The sequence below is a fragment of the Sparus aurata genome, chromosome 14 (genome assembly GCF_900880675.1).
Source record: "Sparus aurata chromosome 14, fSpaAur1.1, whole genome shotgun sequence".
Taxonomy (NCBI): domain Eukaryota; kingdom Metazoa; phylum Chordata; class Actinopteri; order Spariformes; family Sparidae; genus Sparus; species Sparus aurata.
Genome location: NC_044200.1, coordinates 6,906,879 through 6,925,925, shown reverse-complemented (window position 1 = coordinate 6,925,925; position 19,047 = coordinate 6,906,879). Strand labels below are relative to the sequence as shown.

Genomic DNA, 19,047 nt, shown 5'->3' with positions numbered 1-19,047 from the left:
GTACACACACAACATGACGTGATAGAAGAGTTCATGCGAACAACTTGCTAGCAAACTAGCGTATTTAGCAGATGCAAAAACAGCGACAGTAGCGTTTATTTGGAGTTTTGTCTGTGTCCACCTGTTGACTTTGGGTGCAGTATTCGCTCTCTTTTAGCTCGGTTTGCTTCTCACCACTCCCCGAGGGAAATGTCCGGCTCTTTAGCTGCTATTGCTCCATCATGTGCGCTAACTAACTGCTAAATGTGGCTGTTATTCGGCGCTGGCCACAAAGTGAGCCGACATATTTTTGCTGGACACATGGTGCCTGCTGTGCCTGTCGTTATTGCATTGTGAGACGTATATATTGATATTAATACGAATTTTTACACATTTTAACACTGTTAGCCACAATTGTAGCGTTGCAGTTCCGCTGTGTGACCACTGGAGGGTGGCGAACACTCGTGTTTCTGAATACATTTCATTTGGCATCTCCTGTCAGCGTTGCGTTGGTTCTGTGAAAGCTAGTTTTCGAGGACACAGAACAATAAACGTTCCTCCGCAGGTAAAATGAAAGAAGTGAACATACCTTTATAATGTATTGTGTGGGCTGCTTTTTCATTTAAATGTAGGCCATTGATAAGTATGATGATACTGGTTTCCCCCCTACTGTGAACCAACAGACAGCAGAACTATAATATTGATTTTTCTTTCTTGACTGGACAGATGTGAATCTGTCAGGCTTGATAATGTCTTCTAGAAGTTAACTTTGGACAACTCACCAATCCTCAGTGCCCTGTTTGACTCCTATGGATGGCAAATATTAGACTTTATTTGATTGTATCTGGGATTACCTGAAAACATAAAGATACTGTGCATCTACACTCATTTTACTACTCAATTCTTAAGATAGCTACTTTATCTATCATCCATTTGCCATATAAATAAGCAAATACAGAGGATTATTTCTGTTAGAAGAAGTTGAATACAGTTGTAGTGTACAAACACCACAGTGTACTCCGCCTGTTGTTGCTGTTACTTCTTTGTGAATGCCACAAGAGGGATAAATCCACTCTGCTCTGTAATGCCCGGCGGTTCCGGCGGGGGGCGCCAGCTGCTCCATCTCTCAGCAAGACCGCAAGACATGTGGCTGAGACTTTCTGAAAGCTACGCTCCGTTATTTGGCAAAAGCAATTCCCGGATAGTACCATTCGTCAGCACTTCGCAGCAGGAGTCGGGACGCTAAAAACTATTTACTACGTGCAAAGCAGCTGCAGCAGCACTTAAAAGGTGAGTAACGACACTTGCCGCTAGCTAACCAGAGCTAACTGCTAGCAAGCTAAAAGCGACGTAGGCAGGTGCTGTTGTTCAAAGCGGCTAGTTAGCTTCAAGCTAAACCTGCTTGCAGCCCGCTAGCCAACCGGGCTAACTTGTGACCTTCAATGCAATCATCGTGGCTAATATTAGACACTATTTAGCCTTGTTTGCTGTCGTGCTAACAGCAACCATCTAGCTCTCAGGTAGCTCTGTTTTTAGCTAACGTTAGCAGTAGCTGTCTGGCTAACCAACAACAACCATGTTGTTACCGTCGTGTTGGCACTGGTTGATCAAGTTGGTGCTAATTTTATATCTTCAGTAGGCAGGCCGTGCTGGGTCAAAACAGCAGAAATCTTTCAAATGTATCTTCCTGTCAGCTCAACTGCTGCTTAGTTAGCTTCATCATTGACGCCCGTTTGATAGAAGTTAACGTATCGTTTTAATCCGGCGTTAGGCTAACGCTTGGTTTACGAATGAAACGGTGGTGCTAAAGTTGACAGTTTGAGCACAGTGCTAATGAATAATGGCCTGTGTTTAGTTGATTTATTGCAAGTGTTTGGGAATCAAACCGTAGCCCCCCCATCGCCGAGGCTCTGGTCTGAGTGTTGAACAGATTTCACTTTGACAAATATTAAAGATCGTCACAATGGAAGCGGTCAGCTCAAAGACAGGATCAGCTATCAGAGGCTTTAAATCTCGGGCACAGTCTGTTCACTCTGGGGCTGCTAGACAGGTCAGATGGTCTCCTATGGTCAGATTTGTTCAACATGACACTGAAAATTAAGTCTGCAAGCATTAGTCTGATAAACAAATGTGAAGTTACTGTTCAGACTTCAGCTGATCGTAAATGTTGTCAGTAGCTGTTTGCAAGAGGTTTAGGCCATGTTGTCAGTGTGTGTCGATCACTGGAGCCAAACACAGTGAGTCAGTGTGGGAAACAGAAAAATATTTCACTTTCACTTCTAGAGTGGTTAAGCACTGAATCAGCCCTTAAAGTTTAGAATTAGGCCTGCAGCTAACACTGTTGTTTTCTAGTAATGCACATACAGTAAGTGTTTGCTGTACATTTATTGTGTATTCAATTTAGAGTCGCCTCTTTAAAAGTCTCACGCAGAAAAATATTCCTCTCACAACAAACTGACTGATGAAAGGACCATGTCAATAATATTACCTATAAGATATCACAATATAAAAAAAAAAACGCATGATCACAGTATAGCACAAAGAAAATGTAAATTCTGTGCTGCACTACATCTATTTTTCACAATGTTCTGGAAACAAGTTTATGTGATCCGTGTCAAATATGTTCCATGTTTTTATGTCAAAAACAAAATGACGTTTTCTGTTATTTCTTTGTTTTATCTGTATTGCCACAATTTCAGCAATTATTTGTAATAGAGATGTTTTTGTTAGATGTGTGTACCCAAAAGAAGAGAATTACTGCAGCGGCTATCAACTAACTCAACGTTGTTGTCACTGTAAACTAGCTGCACCAGCATCAGAAACTCGTAGCAGGAAACACGAGAAGCCCGAGCTAACGATCACATCGTGTTTAGTGTCCATGTGTTTTCTCTGTTCCCCCGATTTGCATTTGCATTTTTGAGGATCAGACCAACAAGCGTCTGATATTGTGGATGACCACTTTACTTACCTCAGCTGAAAGATATTCCAAATTCATGATTTGCTTCGACATTCAATTTTCAATATACTCGCTGTGTTTTCTGTGAAGACTCATTTCTTCCAGGCACGTGCTGGATAAGCACAAGGAAGGAGGAGCGGAGAAGAAAAGACTATATGAAGAAAGAATAAGTCCCCATTCTGCATTTGATTTCGACGACTGAAATTTGAAATGTCATTTCAATCAATTTTTGATTTAGATTTGAAATCGGGATGAGCCTATCAGTGACTGCTGTTGATTTGTTGTTGTCTATGCTGCAGCAGTATCCAGATGAGTTCACTTTACTGTACGTTCAGACACAGTTCGTGTCGGTGGTGGTGCAGTTGCATAAGAAGTCAGTAAGATTGATGGTTTGGATGAGAATTCACCCACTGAAGGATAAAATGGAGCTAGATTTTCTGATGACTTCTGATCTCAGTCAGCTGAACATAACCACCCTGGCATTCTTACTAGCTAGCTCAGGGGTAACGTGTAGTTGGCGCATTAGGAGTTTTAATTTGCACTTCACTTTCTGTCTGAAAACTTTCTACAGTCTGAAAATCAATCAGCTCGCAAGATGTCAACTGATTCTGTAGAGCTTAAAGTTAGAGTTGTGGAGGGATGTGAGCGGGCATCAGCAATTTTGAACGTGGAAGGCCGTTTTTTTTTTTTTTTTTTTAATGTCCGAGCACAATTTGTGGCAGAACCCGTGCATAACGTTACTCTGGCAAACCTGTGGATCAAATGTCTGCAGTGTGGAAATAACTTAAATAAGAACACGAAAATAGTCCAACGGTGACATGTAACATCTGCAATACGACGGTTTTGCGAGGGGGTAACAAAAGAGCTGCATTTAACACTACACATTTGGTACGATAAAATATTACAGAGAAGGTAATTAAATGAATCGCTCTGGATAACCAGCTCATCTCTGTGGTAGAGGATCAGGGTTTTCTTCGTCACCTGGAGTTTTTGTATCCCCGGTATGCCCCACCATCTCGGCATTACATTACATTGATTCCACTTTCGAGTTACAACGTGCCGGTATGCGCACTAGTTTTGTGTCCGATACAGCAGAGCATGTAAAACAGGCAACTTAGGAGATGCTGATCATGAAATAGACAAGCAACGTATCCACATCATTTTATGTGACAATGTAAGGAATGTGTAAAAAGCAATGGCTGATATGGAGGTACCAATCGTGGGCTGCGTCTCACACACACTTCAGCTGGCTGCACACGAGGGTCTGCTGTCACAGTGCAGCGTCACAGACTCACCTGCTAACGCAAGGAAGGTGGTGGGCCAATGTTGCAATAGCAAATGCAGAATAAGAAAGAGCCGTATGAAAGTATATACTTTGCTTCAACAAATTAAAAAAAACCTATTAAGGAACAGCTTGGATGCAGCTAATTTCTTTCTTAACACAGCTGTATTATCCAGGAAGATATTAGTTAAGGCTAAGTATCGGATCGGGACTCGGTATCAGCATTTACCGAGTATCAAAGGACTCGGATCGGGGTAAAAAAAAAACGTGATCGGGACATCCCTAAGTACCATCCATTTCCTGCGGTTAGGGTTATCACAGTGTCATGATAAAGCTTTACTGTTTTATTGATTGACAATTAAAATGTCAGTTATTAATGATGCTTCGAACTTTGATTGCGATGCTTGTTGTGGGCACGGCCTTGTGCTAATTTGGCAAATGTTGCATAACTTCATACACAACTATGGATCATTTTTCACCGAGTTATCTTGTGTGTAATTTTCTGCAAGTGAACCAGCACTCGTCCGTCCTGTTTCCACTGCATGACGCAGCTTTGCTCAACTTGACATGACACGCTCTTTGTACCAGGTACTTTTACTTTGCCAGGTACTGCAGCTGGTGTCCTCCCTCTGTAGGCAGGAGTGTGTAGGCAATCGTCTGGTGAAACTGCCGTGACATCCCCTTCAACGCAGCATAAAATAATAAGAACAGTGGTGGATGTCGATTCTTTTTGAGATTCTCACCAGCAAAAAGGAACGTCTGCACTTCGTCTATTAACCATGGTGTGGTTTTGCAGGCTGACATATTTAAAAATCTGGGTCAGTTGAATTCAACAATTGTTGTAGCAGTTTGCAGTATGGTACAGCGCGTGCTTGTTGTGCTTCAATTCGATGGTCTGCCGTGTTTTTTTTACTCCACCGTTTATTTTCGGCCCAGTTGGCTTGGAGCCTCAACCAAGATGATATCAGGAATAGTGCTAGCTACTACCCACAACTTTTGACAATGGAAAAACAAAAAATGCAGTGATAACAAAGCAATATTTATGGTACTGAGACATTGATCCAAAATTTAGATTTTGCTTCAAAAATATTGTGATATGTAATTTTGTCTGTAACTCTCCGCTCCATTAGAGACAGACCGCATCTTGTGGCTCGTTCACTGACAAGATCATGTGTCTACATTTGATTTGTCCATCCCAGATGACTGTGTTCTATCTTTTGCTAAGTTGGGAAAGAATTATGCGATTCTTAACTTTCCTTTTGTCTTTAGCGAGGGTGTTGCGGTTTCCCAAATCCACAGTTTGATTTGCCTTTTCGATTTTAAGGTCACAATTCAATTCTCCATTCAGACATTTTCTAATGAGCAGTGACTGCTATACCATTGTTTGATTCCTACATTTGTAAAGAGCTACATCTGATGGTGGTTTTATGCCCTGACAACTGTCAACAACACCACGAGGGTACAGTTGAAATGTAAGATTCTTGAATGGACGCACCCAAGTAGGTGGAGATGAGCAGTCAAAATACTTGAAGACTAATGAAAAAATGAAATCAGGACGACTCGAGTCAGTTTTGTATTAAATGCTGTAGTGCTGTGGTGGCCGAGCTGAGTGTTTTTTTTTGTTTGTTTGCTTAATTTGTGGGAGCTGCTAGTAGAGAGGGACCGGCTGAGCTGAAGATAAACATCCAAATACCAAACATGCAACCTCACCTCATCTGAACTGGAATATCACATCCCGCATGTTCTCTTTCTAAAACGTAATAGTGAGGAGTGGAGCTGGTAAACACTCCAATGTAACGGGTCTCAAATCACTTTGACAAATGAGTCTTCTGCAGTTTTTTCTTTCATGTCTAGAAGCTTTGATAATGAGATTTTACAGTAATTTCCTGAGGGCCTAACAAAGTGCATGACCGAGTGTACCTGATCAGCTGTTCTCCTCTCCTGTGCCTCAACGACACCTTCATCTTAAAGATCTCTCCTCTTCTCTGTGTTGTAGTGGTGATCAGGACAGCCCGGACATGACTGGAGCTGGAAGTGGTAAGACACAGCACAATGCTATTTTAGTTGTAATCTGCCGTGACCCATCATTTGTACTCTATCCATGCATTCCCACTCTGAAAAGCTCTTATCTAAGAGCTGCTTTTTGTGCTCACACTGAGTAGAAAATATCACGTCTGATTCATAAATAATCTCGTGTGTGTTTAGGCGGCCAGGGCCCGCCTGACGGGGCGGATGCTGAGGAGGCGGAGAGGTGTCCTATCTGCCTGGGCGTCTTGGCAGGAGGCGAGCTCGCCATGCCCGACAGCTGCTGCCACGTCTTCTGCCTCCGATGCCTCCTCACGTGGGCAGAGGTGACTCTCAATGTGTGATAACGTAGTTGTTGTTGGCCTGCAAATCATTCAGACCCATGTGAACCGTTTCGTCTTTAAATCGTATGCATTTTGCATCAATATGTTAATGATGTTTTGTTTGTTGAATTCACTTTTAAGTTGCAGACGGCTCCGTCCTGCCCAGTGGACAGACGACCTTTCACTAATGTTTACAGATGGGACGGGAACCTCAGCTGTGTACAGGTCAGTCTGGATGCTGCTGGTTGTTATAGGGAGTCATGGCTACATTCGGCTTCCAGAAGCTTCAGGGAACTGCGTACACTTGACATTCTGGTTTTCACGTGTCTTTGTAGACACAGCTTCTTTTGCATATAGCCAGTCAAAACATTGCATTTCAAACACCAATTGCCTGTTGACTCGTTTGCACTTTAAAGCACTTTGAACAGCTTCAATTATACCTGCAAATGTCAGTTTAGGTGTTAAGTGATGTGGTTTTGATGTGCTATAACTGCAGTGGGCTCGCTGTGGTAGTCTGTGTTCCTGGTGTTACACAGTGTTCAGGCATACACAGATTACATTACTTGCCCACTGCCCCCACTGTTGCTTGGCTTTTCGCAGCACAGATTGGCAAGAGTCACTTTTCACTTATCACTTGAGAAAATGACTTTGCGCAGAATTTGTTGTCAAGGAAAGAGCACATATTTAGCAGCATTTCAGATTGAAGGCAAATGCTGATAATGTTAATGAAGGATATTGGCTTTATATCATGCACTAAGAAGTTGTAGGCATGCAGCCTGTCGCCAGCAGATCTTCATCTTACGGCTTCCTGAGACTGCTACTTGCTTCGTTACACCCACAAACTTTATAAAACTACCACCTGACATATTTCAGACTGATCCATTGTCATGTTGGTTGCGATAGTGGTAAATGCCAAACTCGCCGGCAAACACATTGTGTTTCTATGATTAGCCTACTGCATAGTAAAGGTCATCCCCGTGTTTCATCAGGTAAATGCCTTTTAATGTGTAGCTGCAGCAGTGGAAAGTGTTCAGTGTGCATTAAGCTGTAACTTAAAGGTCATGTTGGCAACATTTTTTATGTCGACAAATAATATTTTAAAATAATACATCCACAGAGCTTGTGGTTTCAGTGATAGGGAGGACACAGATGCCTCATTTAGTGGCTGAATGTTATAACTATTTTCATCACAGCGCTGTACAGGTATTGAGCATCTTTTCTTGTAAAATGTCCCTGTTATTGGTGACGCCGGTGTCTTCACACATGTATTCACAACTTTGGCTTGAAAGCTTACAGCTACCACTCGGATTGTATTGACATTGTGTTGCTGCCAGGTCCGCTGTGTCAGTCAATCACACAAAGACTCGACTGACCTTTATGCACCAAAATTAAAAGTGCCTCTGTCATTGTTGTTCTAAGGTTCCTGTGAGGAAGCGGACAACTCAACTTGAAGCTGAGAGTTGCTGCTGTAGAAACCCAGAACAAAAAGTCTGTATGAAGTGAGTGTGAGCCAACTCTTTTTATTTTTTATTTATCATCATAAGGTTTGCACTTTAAGGGACAGCTCGGGTCTTTTGATGTGGTGTTGCATGAGGCACTTATCCCTAGTCAGTGTATCACCTGCAGTAGATGACTGTCAGCTCTCCGCCGGTGTTGACGAGCAGCGAGTAGCGCTACACAACCCTACATCAAAAGACCTGAACTATTCCTTTAAGCTATTCTCAAAGGACTTTATAGAGATCAGAGAAAATTGTTAATGAGCTCTGCTTACTGCTTGAATCTCTATGATGGTTTTAGAACAATTCCACTGTTGTTTTTCTTTTCAGAAGCAAGCCCACGAGAAGATCGAGACGGCAAAAAGTAGAGCGGACGGCAGACGCCAAGACAAAGGGGCTCGTGAGGAAATGTAGGTTTAAACTCCTCTTTGTCAAGAACATTTTAACATTTTGTCAGCCGGCTCTAACGGTCTGTAAATGTTTCTTCCAGGTAACGATGATGACCCCTCATCACTGAGCAGGAAAAAGGTATTTTACATTGTTTTCTTTGTCCTATATTCATGTTTCGTTGGAACATCAGTTTTAATCTCATCCACGATTAATGTGTTTCCTCCAGGTGAGAGGAACAGAGTGCTGCACATGGTCACCGTCTCCTTGTGTGTCATTAATGACGACATCGGCTCAGGACGTGTAAGTCCCACTTCCATCTACGATGAATTTTGACTAATACAGTATTACACAGAGGGCGTTCCCTGTGGTTTACACAGCACAGAAATCTGAAATGAGATACTTTTGGTGATCATTGTCTCTTTCACTAGTCACTGGGATCTTATCAAAGAGAATTAGGAGAAGTAGGCCAGTTCACAGGGATGGTAATAGGTCAGGGGGGTGGTGTTTTAAGAAACCTTCCTACTGAAGTACAAGACAAATTATTACAAATGGTCTGTTCATTTCATTTTAGTACATCTTAAATGTTCATCTGCCACATCTTTTTTTTTAGGAAGAATGCTAGAAATTTAAATGATTCAGTCTTAATCATTTGCAACACATAAACAAGTCTTATGTCTTGTTCATACTCCTGCAGTGTGGAGCCTGTTTGGGCGGCAGAGGACGTACCGTATGACACCACATTCAAACAGTGCAAACCCCAGGCACAAGACTGTCCGTGGCTCTCTCCAGCTGCTCCCATCCCCGCTAACGGCTCCTCAAGGTAAGGAAATCCCAACTGAGCGCTAATTATCACTTTGTTTGCCCCGGTTAATGTTGTTGCCGTTTTCTCCTTTATGCTCACTCTAATCTAACTTCCCTTAAGCAAAAAGTTTTCTCGCTCAAGGCTGTGTCGTTGCTCACAGTGAGCTCTCTCCTGTTGCATTCTAAAGCAGAGAGAAGTCTTTAATGCTTTGGTTTAAACCGAAGGAGCACACTGCAGTTGTCATGTGAGAGAAATCTTTCACATTATTGGGATTGAGGTCGTTGTCGCTATGATTGTACCGTTTTCAAATCATTACAATTCATATTTATCATGACCTGACTTTGGAAAGTAATATTATAGACAGTATAAAGGATGGGCATGAACAACTTCACTTCCTGGTTTGCTTTTATCAGATCAAATTAACACAGATCATATTTGCTTTACAGATAAAAATAAATCGTTCATGTGGTTTTACATGATTCCACAGACTTACAGGGAGTAGTGTTGGTTTAAGAAATACAATAATGATCTAAATAAAGGAAAGGCGAAGACTTCAAGCTATTAAAACATGACTTTAAACACCTTGTGATTTTAAATGTCAAAGAATCGGATTTGAAAATGTTTGCAAACTCATTTGTTTGACCTTAAGAATACACACACTGTGTTTTGGTGGGTAACACTCAATCTGAGCAGAATTTATGGATTTTATTTGTTAACAATTTGTTTGTATTTTCAAATTCGTCCTGATTTCTTTTTAGTGTTAATAATTCAATAGGTTTTAAAAGCTAAATGTTGGTAAACACCCACAGAGCCTGACAAAGTTAAATAGACAAGCCACTGGCACCACCCGCCGCTCTGACCCGTACCTCTGCAACAGGCAAATGTGTTATTGGTCTAGCTTTCTGCTGGTCGGGTGTGTCCCAAGGTGAAATGAAACCTTCACCACCGGCAGAGCTGATTTGATTTGCACATCTTGAGGCATTGAGATTCCTCTCATGTGAAATCATGCTCCTGTTTAGTTCAATGATACAGCTCCACACCACAAACTGGTCGCGCCCTGCCTCTGTTGGAGTCTCCCCGTGGCTACACAAAATCAAACCAAGACAAGAGCAATTTGCTGTGTTCACGAGGCCCGGGGAAGACTGTGGTAGTGACGTTAATGACATTAGTAGAAGCCATAGGCTGTGTTATTTCTCCATCGAGTAGTAAAACTAGTATTCCAACACACTGCTGCACAGCATGTGTTCAGTTTTAGTTTCACAATAATAAAACACTGTTCTGAAGTCATGAAGACATACTGATGTGAGGAAAACGTGATGCTGTTATTCAGTTGACAGAAAATGTGAAAATGACAGCACTAATTTCGTCTTCACTCGTCTGTAACGGAAGCAACGGACTGCATGGTATCTTTGATCTAAGTTGTCTATGTTGTTGATTTTACAGGCAGAGTTTCCATCCCAGCGGTTGGAACCACAGCCCGTTTCCATTTGGTCTATGCTCATCTCCCTTTACCTCTGCTACGCTGTTTGGGCCCGGTCATTTTGGTGAGTCTTATCTGAGTTTCGTGGCATGAATAATTTTATTTGCATTGGTACTCATAGCAGCACCATGTAGAAATTGCCATTGTGTCCGATTTGGAGCCCCCGCACAGTTTCTGAGTGTAACACCACTGTTGTTAATCCCATGAAGTAAACATGGATATTAACATAGCGCAGAAACAAGTGATGGGGTCAGAATGGTTGAGGCAGAAACAGCCTTCACTCTGTTACAAGACACTGTACCCTTAAAATTAGTTAGATAATGTTGCTTTAATGTGTAAATGGAGGGATGTTAACTAATGTAAATGCTAATGTGCCTGTAGCCTCTAAGTGGTGGCTGGAGACACAGAGTTTATGGGCTGTCCTGTGGTTTTGGATATCAAAGGTCACTGTGACCTCAGTAAACATGTTTAATAGGATAAAATGATGAAATAATGACATTTTATGTCCAAAAGTTCAAAGGTGAACTCCAATGTGATAACATAGTTTCCTGCAAAAACACTTTATGTTATCCTGGTTACATGTTGTGAAGGAACTGCATCTGTAAATACATCTACTCATATAGTATCTCTCCCACAGTGTTTCAAGGTGTTGTCTGCGCCATCACGTGTCCCAAAGGAGGAGAGAAGAGAGGCGGTCGAGCTTCAACCTCCAAAGCTCCCACCAAAGAGGCCGAGTCTGTACCAGCCCGCCGATCTGGACGACACAGTAAAAGCCAGGAAGAGGCTCCTGTATCTGCCCCGTCACCGCAACAGTCCAACTCGTCCGACTCGGACTCGTCTACCGGCCGGACTGCCAAGTCAGGCAGGGGTTCTCAGGCTCCGGCAAAGAGGAAGGGCAAACAGGTAACAAACCGAAAGGCCAGTGGGAAACGGAAAGCCCCAACAAGGAAAAAACGATCTCCTGAAGTTGTAAGCAGCCCGGCAGCAAGTGAGGAGGAGGAAGAAGGTGACGTGGCTGACAAAATTGACAACGAGGAGGAAGAAGAAAAAACGGATAAGGAGCAGGATTTCAACAACTCGGAGCAGCCACAGTCTGATGCTGAAGAGAACCTCGATAGAGAGCAGGATGGTGTCAACTCTACTGACGAGCAAGAAGACGCCGAACCTTTAAGTAACGATGTGGGACAGGACAGCGATGAGCCTCAGGAACAATTGAATGAACATGAACAGAAACCGGACGAGGGAGACAACGACCTGTCTTGTCCCTCAGAGCACGAGGAGCTGTCGGCAGCAGAGTCAGATGGCGAGCAGGAGAAAGAGGACGAAGAGCCACCGAGCTCCGTTTCCTCTGTAGAAAAGGACTCTGAGATAAGAACTTCGCCGTCACCCTCTGACTTTCAGAGTGCTCCGCTCGAGAGCCAGTCCTCCCCACAAAGTCACGAGGAGGATGATAATATGGAGATTTGTGCAGAGTCGGAAGAATTAAACAATGAAGAATCTTCACAGGAACTTAAAGCTGAATCATGCGAGAACTCTCCACAACCAGCTTCCCCCTCTGCTGGAGAGTCGGAGGATGACATGGCCATCCCAGAATCTAAAGCCTCTGACGCTGTCAATAAAGAGAGAGTTGCATCAGAAGAGCCATCAGTAGTTGACAGCTCTGGAGAAGGAACCAAGGAGGACTGTCCATCCAAGGATGACACTGAAGTTGTCGCGATGGACTGCAGTTCACCCATCAGTGAGCATGGTAACGATTCTATTTTGGAACAACCGAAGGAGAGCGCTGCCTCGGCTGCTGCGGAACCTCCTGCTTCTGAAAGTGAGGTTTCCAAGGACGAGAGCCACAAGGACCAACAGGAGAGAGAAAAGAGCCAAGAGAGGAAGAATGGCCGACAGCGCCGCTCTCGCTTCCACTCCCCAAGTTCTACCTGGTCACCTAAGAGGGAGTCCAAGCGAGAATCATCCAGGCGCTCGCGCTCACGGTCTAGAGAACGTGACGGCAGTCCGCCCTCTAGCCGCTCATCCCGAGCTCGAAGCAGAGAAAGAGACAGGGAGCGGGACAGTGAGAGAGACTATTCTAGGAGAGAGCGTAGTCGCGAAAGGAGGAGGCGTCGATCCAGGAGTCGCTCTAGGTCCAGGTCTCGCTCTCGGTCTGGCTCACGATCCAGAACAAGGTCCTACAGGCGAGGGGCCAGCCCTGAACGGCCAGCCTCCAGAGAGCAGTCTCCCCAGAGGAAGGAGCGTAGAGGCGGCTGGAGGTCTGGGCAGGGCAGTGCGCCTGGTGGTGAGGGACGGAGGTATCAAGGAGGCGCTGGGCGCTCTGAAAATGGTGTGCCTACAGAAAGTTCCCCCGAACGCCAGGGCTGGTCAGAGAATCCTGACTGGGTTACAGAGAAGAGTCGTAGTGAAGCTGACGTCAAGAACCGTGACTCACGCTGGGAAGACAGCCGCAACAGTGGCGGGAGAGGAGAGCCACGGGGTCGGGGCGGTCGTGGAGGGTTTGACCGCGGCCGGGGCGGAGGACGAGGCGGCAGCAACCGTAGCTTCTACAACCAGCAGGAGGAAGCGGGTGACAACCGCTGGCAGCCCAGAAACAACTTCTCAGGTACAGGAAACAATTCAGGGAATGATGCGTACAGCCGCTTCAATGAAAACCGGGGCGGTGGCCGGAGGAAAGATTCAGACCAGGGAGACATGGTTGACAGGTCGGGCTGGTCATCCGCATCCAGCTGGGCTGTAAGGAGGACACTACCCGCAGACGTTCAGGATTATTATTCCAAGAGGGAGAGAGGACCTGGAGGCTGGAACCGACAGGAGGAAGAGCAGCCGGCGGCGGCGGCAGCAGCAGCAGCAGCAGCGGCAGCAGCAGCAGGTTGAAACCCTCCTCGATTTTTTTCCCCACAACTTTGAAACCAGACTTCTATATACAGTTATTAATCACCACTCCAAACACAGCACTGCTGCTGCTTGAGAAAATGCAAACAGTAAAAACGCAAGTAACAAATCAGACGTCGCCTGTAGAATAGGAGCAGCAGTCAGTGTTTTGGATGAATGTTCTCTTTAAGGCCAGACCAGGAAGGTAAATCTCAGTGCTGTATCTAGCCCCAGTACCTCAACTGTGAACAGGCACAAAACAAATGTGATGTCATTTGATATTTGCTTTACATAAATGTACAGTCCTTTTAAATCAACTGCAACATTTAACTGTCTTTCACATTTCTCCAGAGAGACTCTTAATTTTGTTTCTCTCGGTCCACAGATCCCACTAAAAGCGAGCCCGCTGCCCAGGCGGTCCCGGGTAACGCCCCGGTGCCCGTGATGAACGCGATTCCTCCTCAGCTGAATGTCCTTCACCATCACTACCCCATGCAGGGCCCGCGAGGACCTCTGCCAGTCAGCTTGCAGCCAGCAGCACCGTACGCCATGCCCCCTCAGGTCCCTGTGCATCTCCACCCTGCTGTACCACTGCTTCAGGTCCCTGCTGTCGCCACTCAAGGCCTCCCGCCTCCTCCCCCACCACCTCCACCCATGCAGCAAGGCAGCCAGACAGCTGCAGCTCAGTCTGATGGCTACATGACACAGGTATGGTTTATTATGGATGTAGACAGAAGTGTAACAAATTAAATAAATAACACAAGGACTGTTCTTTAGCAGATATTTCACAGTCATTCTCTGGTTTGCTCTAGATGGCGAATACAATGGGTTATGGGAAACCTGCCCTTCTCCCCACCCCAACCAAAGCCGTGCCGACCCAGGCCCACCTGGCACCCAGTCAGGTGTTACCATCCTCTACAACTCAGCCCGGACATTATAACAGGGCTCAAGCTGACAGCTCCAAAAAAGAAAAGGTAACCTGCTGCCCCCCTCTGCTCGTCACACCATCCAAAACCGTCTTTCAAGAAAGTGTTATGTTTTTCTGTCCATTTCTGTCACTGTCACTTTAAGTAATCTGATCTCCTATTTTCTGCTTTAGAAACAACAAATCCAAGAAAGAGCTGTAAATGAAGTGAAGACAGCCATCAAACCCTTTTACCAAAGGAAGGAAATCACAAAGGACGAGTACAAAGAGATTGTCCGCAAAGCAGTAGAGAAGGTAAAGTCTTTTCACTTTAAGAATTTCACCACCAATTGATAATATGCCTGTCAAGCTTTCCATTCTCAAATAGCAAATATGCATTTGAAGATAATGAGGCAGGCAGATTTACCTTTTAAAGTTTTAGTAACTTTTGCGGTTAGACACATTTCTAGCCAGTGATGTTGAATATGGTGCTGGAAGCTAGCTAATTAAGCTAACATTGGCTCCATGAGTTGGGTTCAAATGCTGTCTGTGGCTGACTTTTTTAATGTTTCCAGGTGACTTGTTTTAAAACAAATATATAAATGTGCCTTAAGTGGCATGGGAATACCTCTAGATGATGGATCACTTTGATTAGCCTGCTGCCACTATTACCTGTCACCAACAGTATGTTTCTTAAACAAGAGTCCAGGCTAACTAAAAACACAACATAACAATCCAATAAAGAACACAACAGAGCCGCTAACATTAGCCTAAACTCTGATAGCATCCAGGACCAGCATCCACACACTGGGGAAATACTTAACACTAATGCTGCTAGTTGATACTGCTGTCCGTATTAAGTTGGTTAGCCAGGCATGCAAATAATTGCAACTTGTGCTGAATCCAGAGCTTGAGATGTTGGTTCCATGCCTCTTTGTGGTTCCACAGCTACATTTGGGCAATTGATCTGCAGGGCAGGGATTTAGTCAACAGTCAGTTGGGGAAACTATTAGAAATTCAGAAATAACCCATCTTTTCTTTTTTCCCTCTTCCCAGTAAGCATTTCCCCCGGCCTGCCGCTAGTATTTGCCATAATTGTGAGTGCATCTGACTTTCACTGTGTTGCCTCCTCAGGTGTGTCACAGCAAGAGTGGTGAGGTGAACTCCAGTAAGGTGGCGAACCTGGTCAAGGCCTATGTGGACAAATACAAGCACGCCCGCAAGAAGTGAAGCCCCGCCCTGCTGCCGGCATGGCGACGCCCTCACAGACCCATTCAGCTGCTCAAGTGCAATTTCCTCTTGCTGGAATTTGGCCTCCAAACTGAAAGACAACGGAGCGCCGACATTTTCTTTTTTTGATATCTACCTTTTATTGAATGATGAAGATTTTTTTCTATAGATTTTCATATTTTGTTAGAAAAAGAATTACCCAATCAGAAATTGTAATGCAAGAGCCCTTTATTTTGCATAGATCATGTGACTTGGGAACTACTGTAAGGAGCGCAGGGTAGCGTGTGGGGGTGGGACGGTTCATACTAAAGATGCAACGCTCAGTGAACGACAACAGCTCATGTAGTGGAGAGCCTCTCCCGGGATGCCGGCTGGTACGATGAATATCTCCTATTCGGCATCCTGACGGCATAGCTTATTAATTGAATATTGTCAATGTTCTTTTTTTAAAATATTATATAATATTTCAGATGAAAGCCTAGTTTAAAAAAAAACAGTGCATTGCCTTTATTAATCTCTGTGGCCCGATGACGGGCTGGAATCTGATGCGTGTGATTGTAATCAGGGCCCTGATTGGTTTAGGAGATGCTAAGTGAGACGGCCAATCAGCAGCGAGTGTGTAATGTAAGGCATAGGACCTGGGGGGACAGATCGAGTGAATTTAACCCCACCCCCTGCCTGAATGTGTAATAAATGTCAATGGATGAACATGAACGTTGCAAAGTATCCAGAGAGTAGTGAAATAAATTAGCTGCTTCCTGATGTGCTGCGTGTGTTTGTCAGAGGCTTCACCTGAAGGTCGGTTTAAAGACAGGAAGTGTTTCATATCTGTTTTCATCTGTGTCGTTGTGAGGTTTCTGCTTAACACTTGACAAAAATCACATTTGAAACAGTGTGTGGTGTTCAGGTGTTGGCTTCCTACTGTTTAAACATAATGGCTCCCCCCCTACTTACTCCACAGAAAGAACCACCAGACATCAAGTGGAAAGTTTCTGTCGGCTACACGGGGCATACTGCTGTTAGATTAGGGGTGTCGCACATTTTAATAGAAATGTGATGGAAATGAGCATTCAGTTTCAATCATCGGTTTCTCTTTGTGTTGTTCCTGTTCTTTTTTTCTTCTTCCCTCCCCGTCTACTTCTGCGCCTCAATTGCGCGTCCAACGCCAGGCCGGAGAAAAAAACAAAAGCAGCACGTGCACTGTGTGTGTGTGTGTGTGTGCGTGCTGCTACACACCTGCTGCAAAATATCACCGGGATAAGAAATTCTACATCTGTGGGTTTTTTGCAGGGCGAGGAAACTCAAGCTGTCTCCTTTTTTGTTTTTGTGTTAAACAGATGATTAGAGAAATATTGTTATTCAATTTTAAATAAATTATTTAAATTTGACCATGTGGCCTTAGTGTGGTCCATCCACCCCCCCAAAAAAGTATGTAGTTTATACCTCTTATTGGTATCATGCTGTATTTTGTTAAAAAAAAAAGTTTGAAATTGTAAATAACATCTGTTCTTCTTTGGCAATCAAGCCTTGATAGTTTAATGTTCGCACGGCTGTCTGTGCTGAAAAAAAAAAAAAGGTCTGATTCAAATTATGGCTGTAAAAAAACTGAAACTGAGCGGTGACACCCCTGTTAGGCACGGACGAGAACAAAAACAAACCTAAAACCTGCAGGAACTATTAATAGTCACTGTCCTTAAGCTCTTTTTTTTTTTTTAGGTCTCCGCTAAGTCCTGAGGTAAAAGTCTGTCTTTTCAGCTGCAAAATGCTCAACTATGTTCACCAGCTAGTCACTGACTATGTCTGTGTGCCTTTGGTTGCAGAGCAGCTCGGGTACAGGGGCTGTTTTAGAGCTGTTTAGCTGATAAACACTACCATGTGCTGCCAAAAAGAATGGGAGCTGAAGCGGAACATCAAAATTGGGTGTTAGACAATTAACAATGAGCTGAACCTGGCTGTAAAACAGCAAATACAAACGACTAGTTCATTAAGTCAATGTGTCTTCAATTAATGTTCTTGCTGAAGGATGCGTTCATACCCGAGTCACAGAGCAGACTGAAGGCCCTGCACACAGGTACTACATATGTGTAAATATGTGTAAATACCCATGCTAAAGGTTTTCCTGGCAGTGGAGCGACTGAGGTGTCGGTCAGCTGTTGGTTGTGCTGGCTGGCACCGTCCTGAGAGGAGATCTGATTGAGTAATAAACCTGGTGGTGTTGCTTAAAGAGCAGAGAGGTCTACAGTAAAGGAGCAGAGTGAGACATCTTTTCTTTTACATGTGTACAAACATCTCTGCTGGATCATTCCCACTACATCATCACATGCGTGTGTTATCATCACTTCATCTTTTTTGAATAACAAGGTAATCATCAATCCTGGTGATCATCTTCATATAAATATTCAATCTGTGTGGGATAAAAGCTGAAGACGCTCGTGTCCAGCTGTGGAGTGTCCACCGTCGGCCACTAGGGGGCAGCATTGTCAAGACAGAAGAGAGAAGTGCGCCCCAGAGGAAAAGGCCTCATTTGAATTCAGCTCTGCTCTCATGTCTTGATGAGCTTCACTTGCAGCCTGAATGGACTTGAAGAATAATTAGAACCCCATAATTATGACGGAGTCTTTGTCCACTCTCTTAAGCACTTAGTTGTGTTTTGAGTGCTAATGCAGTACGGGTTTACCTCCAGTGTCTTTAACTCTCTTTTCTTTATTATTCTTAAAGGGAATTTAAAGGCATTTCCCTTCAAAATCTGTACTGTTCATACTATTCAGAACAAAAATTGTGTGGAGAGTGTTATGGGTAACACCACCAAGCTGACACATCAGAGTGTGTTTACAGGTCTCGGGGAGTGCTACTCCATACGTAAATAGAAGTAGTTTAAAGCCTTTCTGTGGCTCAAGAGGAGGCTGCATGTAATCTGATAAATTGCCTCCACAAGTCGCTAAGTGGCGACGTTGCATTGTGGGTAATGTGGGCGGAAGGTTTTCAAAAGAACCACTGGCTCATTATGGACGTTTTAAAAACAAATAATCAAAGTCGATACAGAAGAACCGGAGGTGTCATCATTTTCTATTCTACGCTTTCTGCTTCCTGGCACCTGCATTACCCACAATGCAACGTCGCCACTGAGGGACATCACTGGAGACACTTTAGCTTCCTCTGGAGCCACAAGAGGCTTTATAACATGGTTTTTTCACATGTGCAGTAGTACTCCCCAAGGCCTGTGAACACACGTCAGTGTGTAAGATTGGTGGAGTCACCCTTTAAATCCTCCAATCGAGCAGCTAGGATATCAAATTCTTGTAACAA

The 19,047-nt window shown here is 44.1% G+C and overlaps 1 protein-coding gene across 3 annotated transcripts; it reads left to right on the top strand.

The window, feature by feature from the left end:
- The first annotated feature begins 1,052 nt into the window (after positions 1–1,052).
- On the top strand, positions 1,053–16,503 carry scaf11 (SR-related CTD-associated factor 11). Of its 3 annotated transcripts, none has more exons than XM_030440157.1 (15): positions 1,053–1,269; positions 6,214–6,254; positions 6,423–6,568; positions 6,707–6,790; positions 7,985–8,064; positions 8,395–8,471; positions 8,552–8,589; positions 8,678–8,751; positions 9,146–9,271; positions 10,697–10,797; positions 11,371–13,605; positions 13,993–14,315; positions 14,420–14,581; positions 14,707–14,826; positions 15,646–16,503. In XM_030440157.1, the coding sequence occupies exons 2-15, from the start codon at positions 6,236–6,238 to the stop codon at positions 15,739–15,741; spliced, it is 3,681 nt and encodes a 1,226-aa protein (XP_030296017.1). In that variant the 5' UTR covers positions 1,053–1,269; positions 6,214–6,235; the 3' UTR covers positions 15,742–16,503. The 3 variants fall into 3 exon arrangements, with proteins under 3 accessions (XP_030296017.1, XP_030296018.1, XP_030296016.1); XM_030440158.1 differs by having other exon boundaries at positions 8,392–8,471; positions 11,371–13,596; positions 13,990–14,315; XM_030440156.1 differs by having other exon boundaries at positions 8,392–8,471.
- Positions 16,504–19,047: the final 2,544 nt, after the last annotated feature.

What these genes read in the sequence shown, in the direction of transcription:
- scaf11 (XM_030440156.1), top strand. An exon ending in GCCTCCTCACGTGGGCAGAG is followed by an intron (nt 6,569 to 6,706) that starts GTGACTCTCAAT and finishes TTCACTTTTAAG; the next exon opens with TTGCAGACGGCTCCGTCCTG. An exon ending in ACGACATCGGCTCAGGACGT is followed by an intron (nt 8,752 to 9,145) that starts GTAAGTCCCACT and finishes ATACTCCTGCAG; the next exon opens with TGTGGAGCCTGTTTGGGCGG.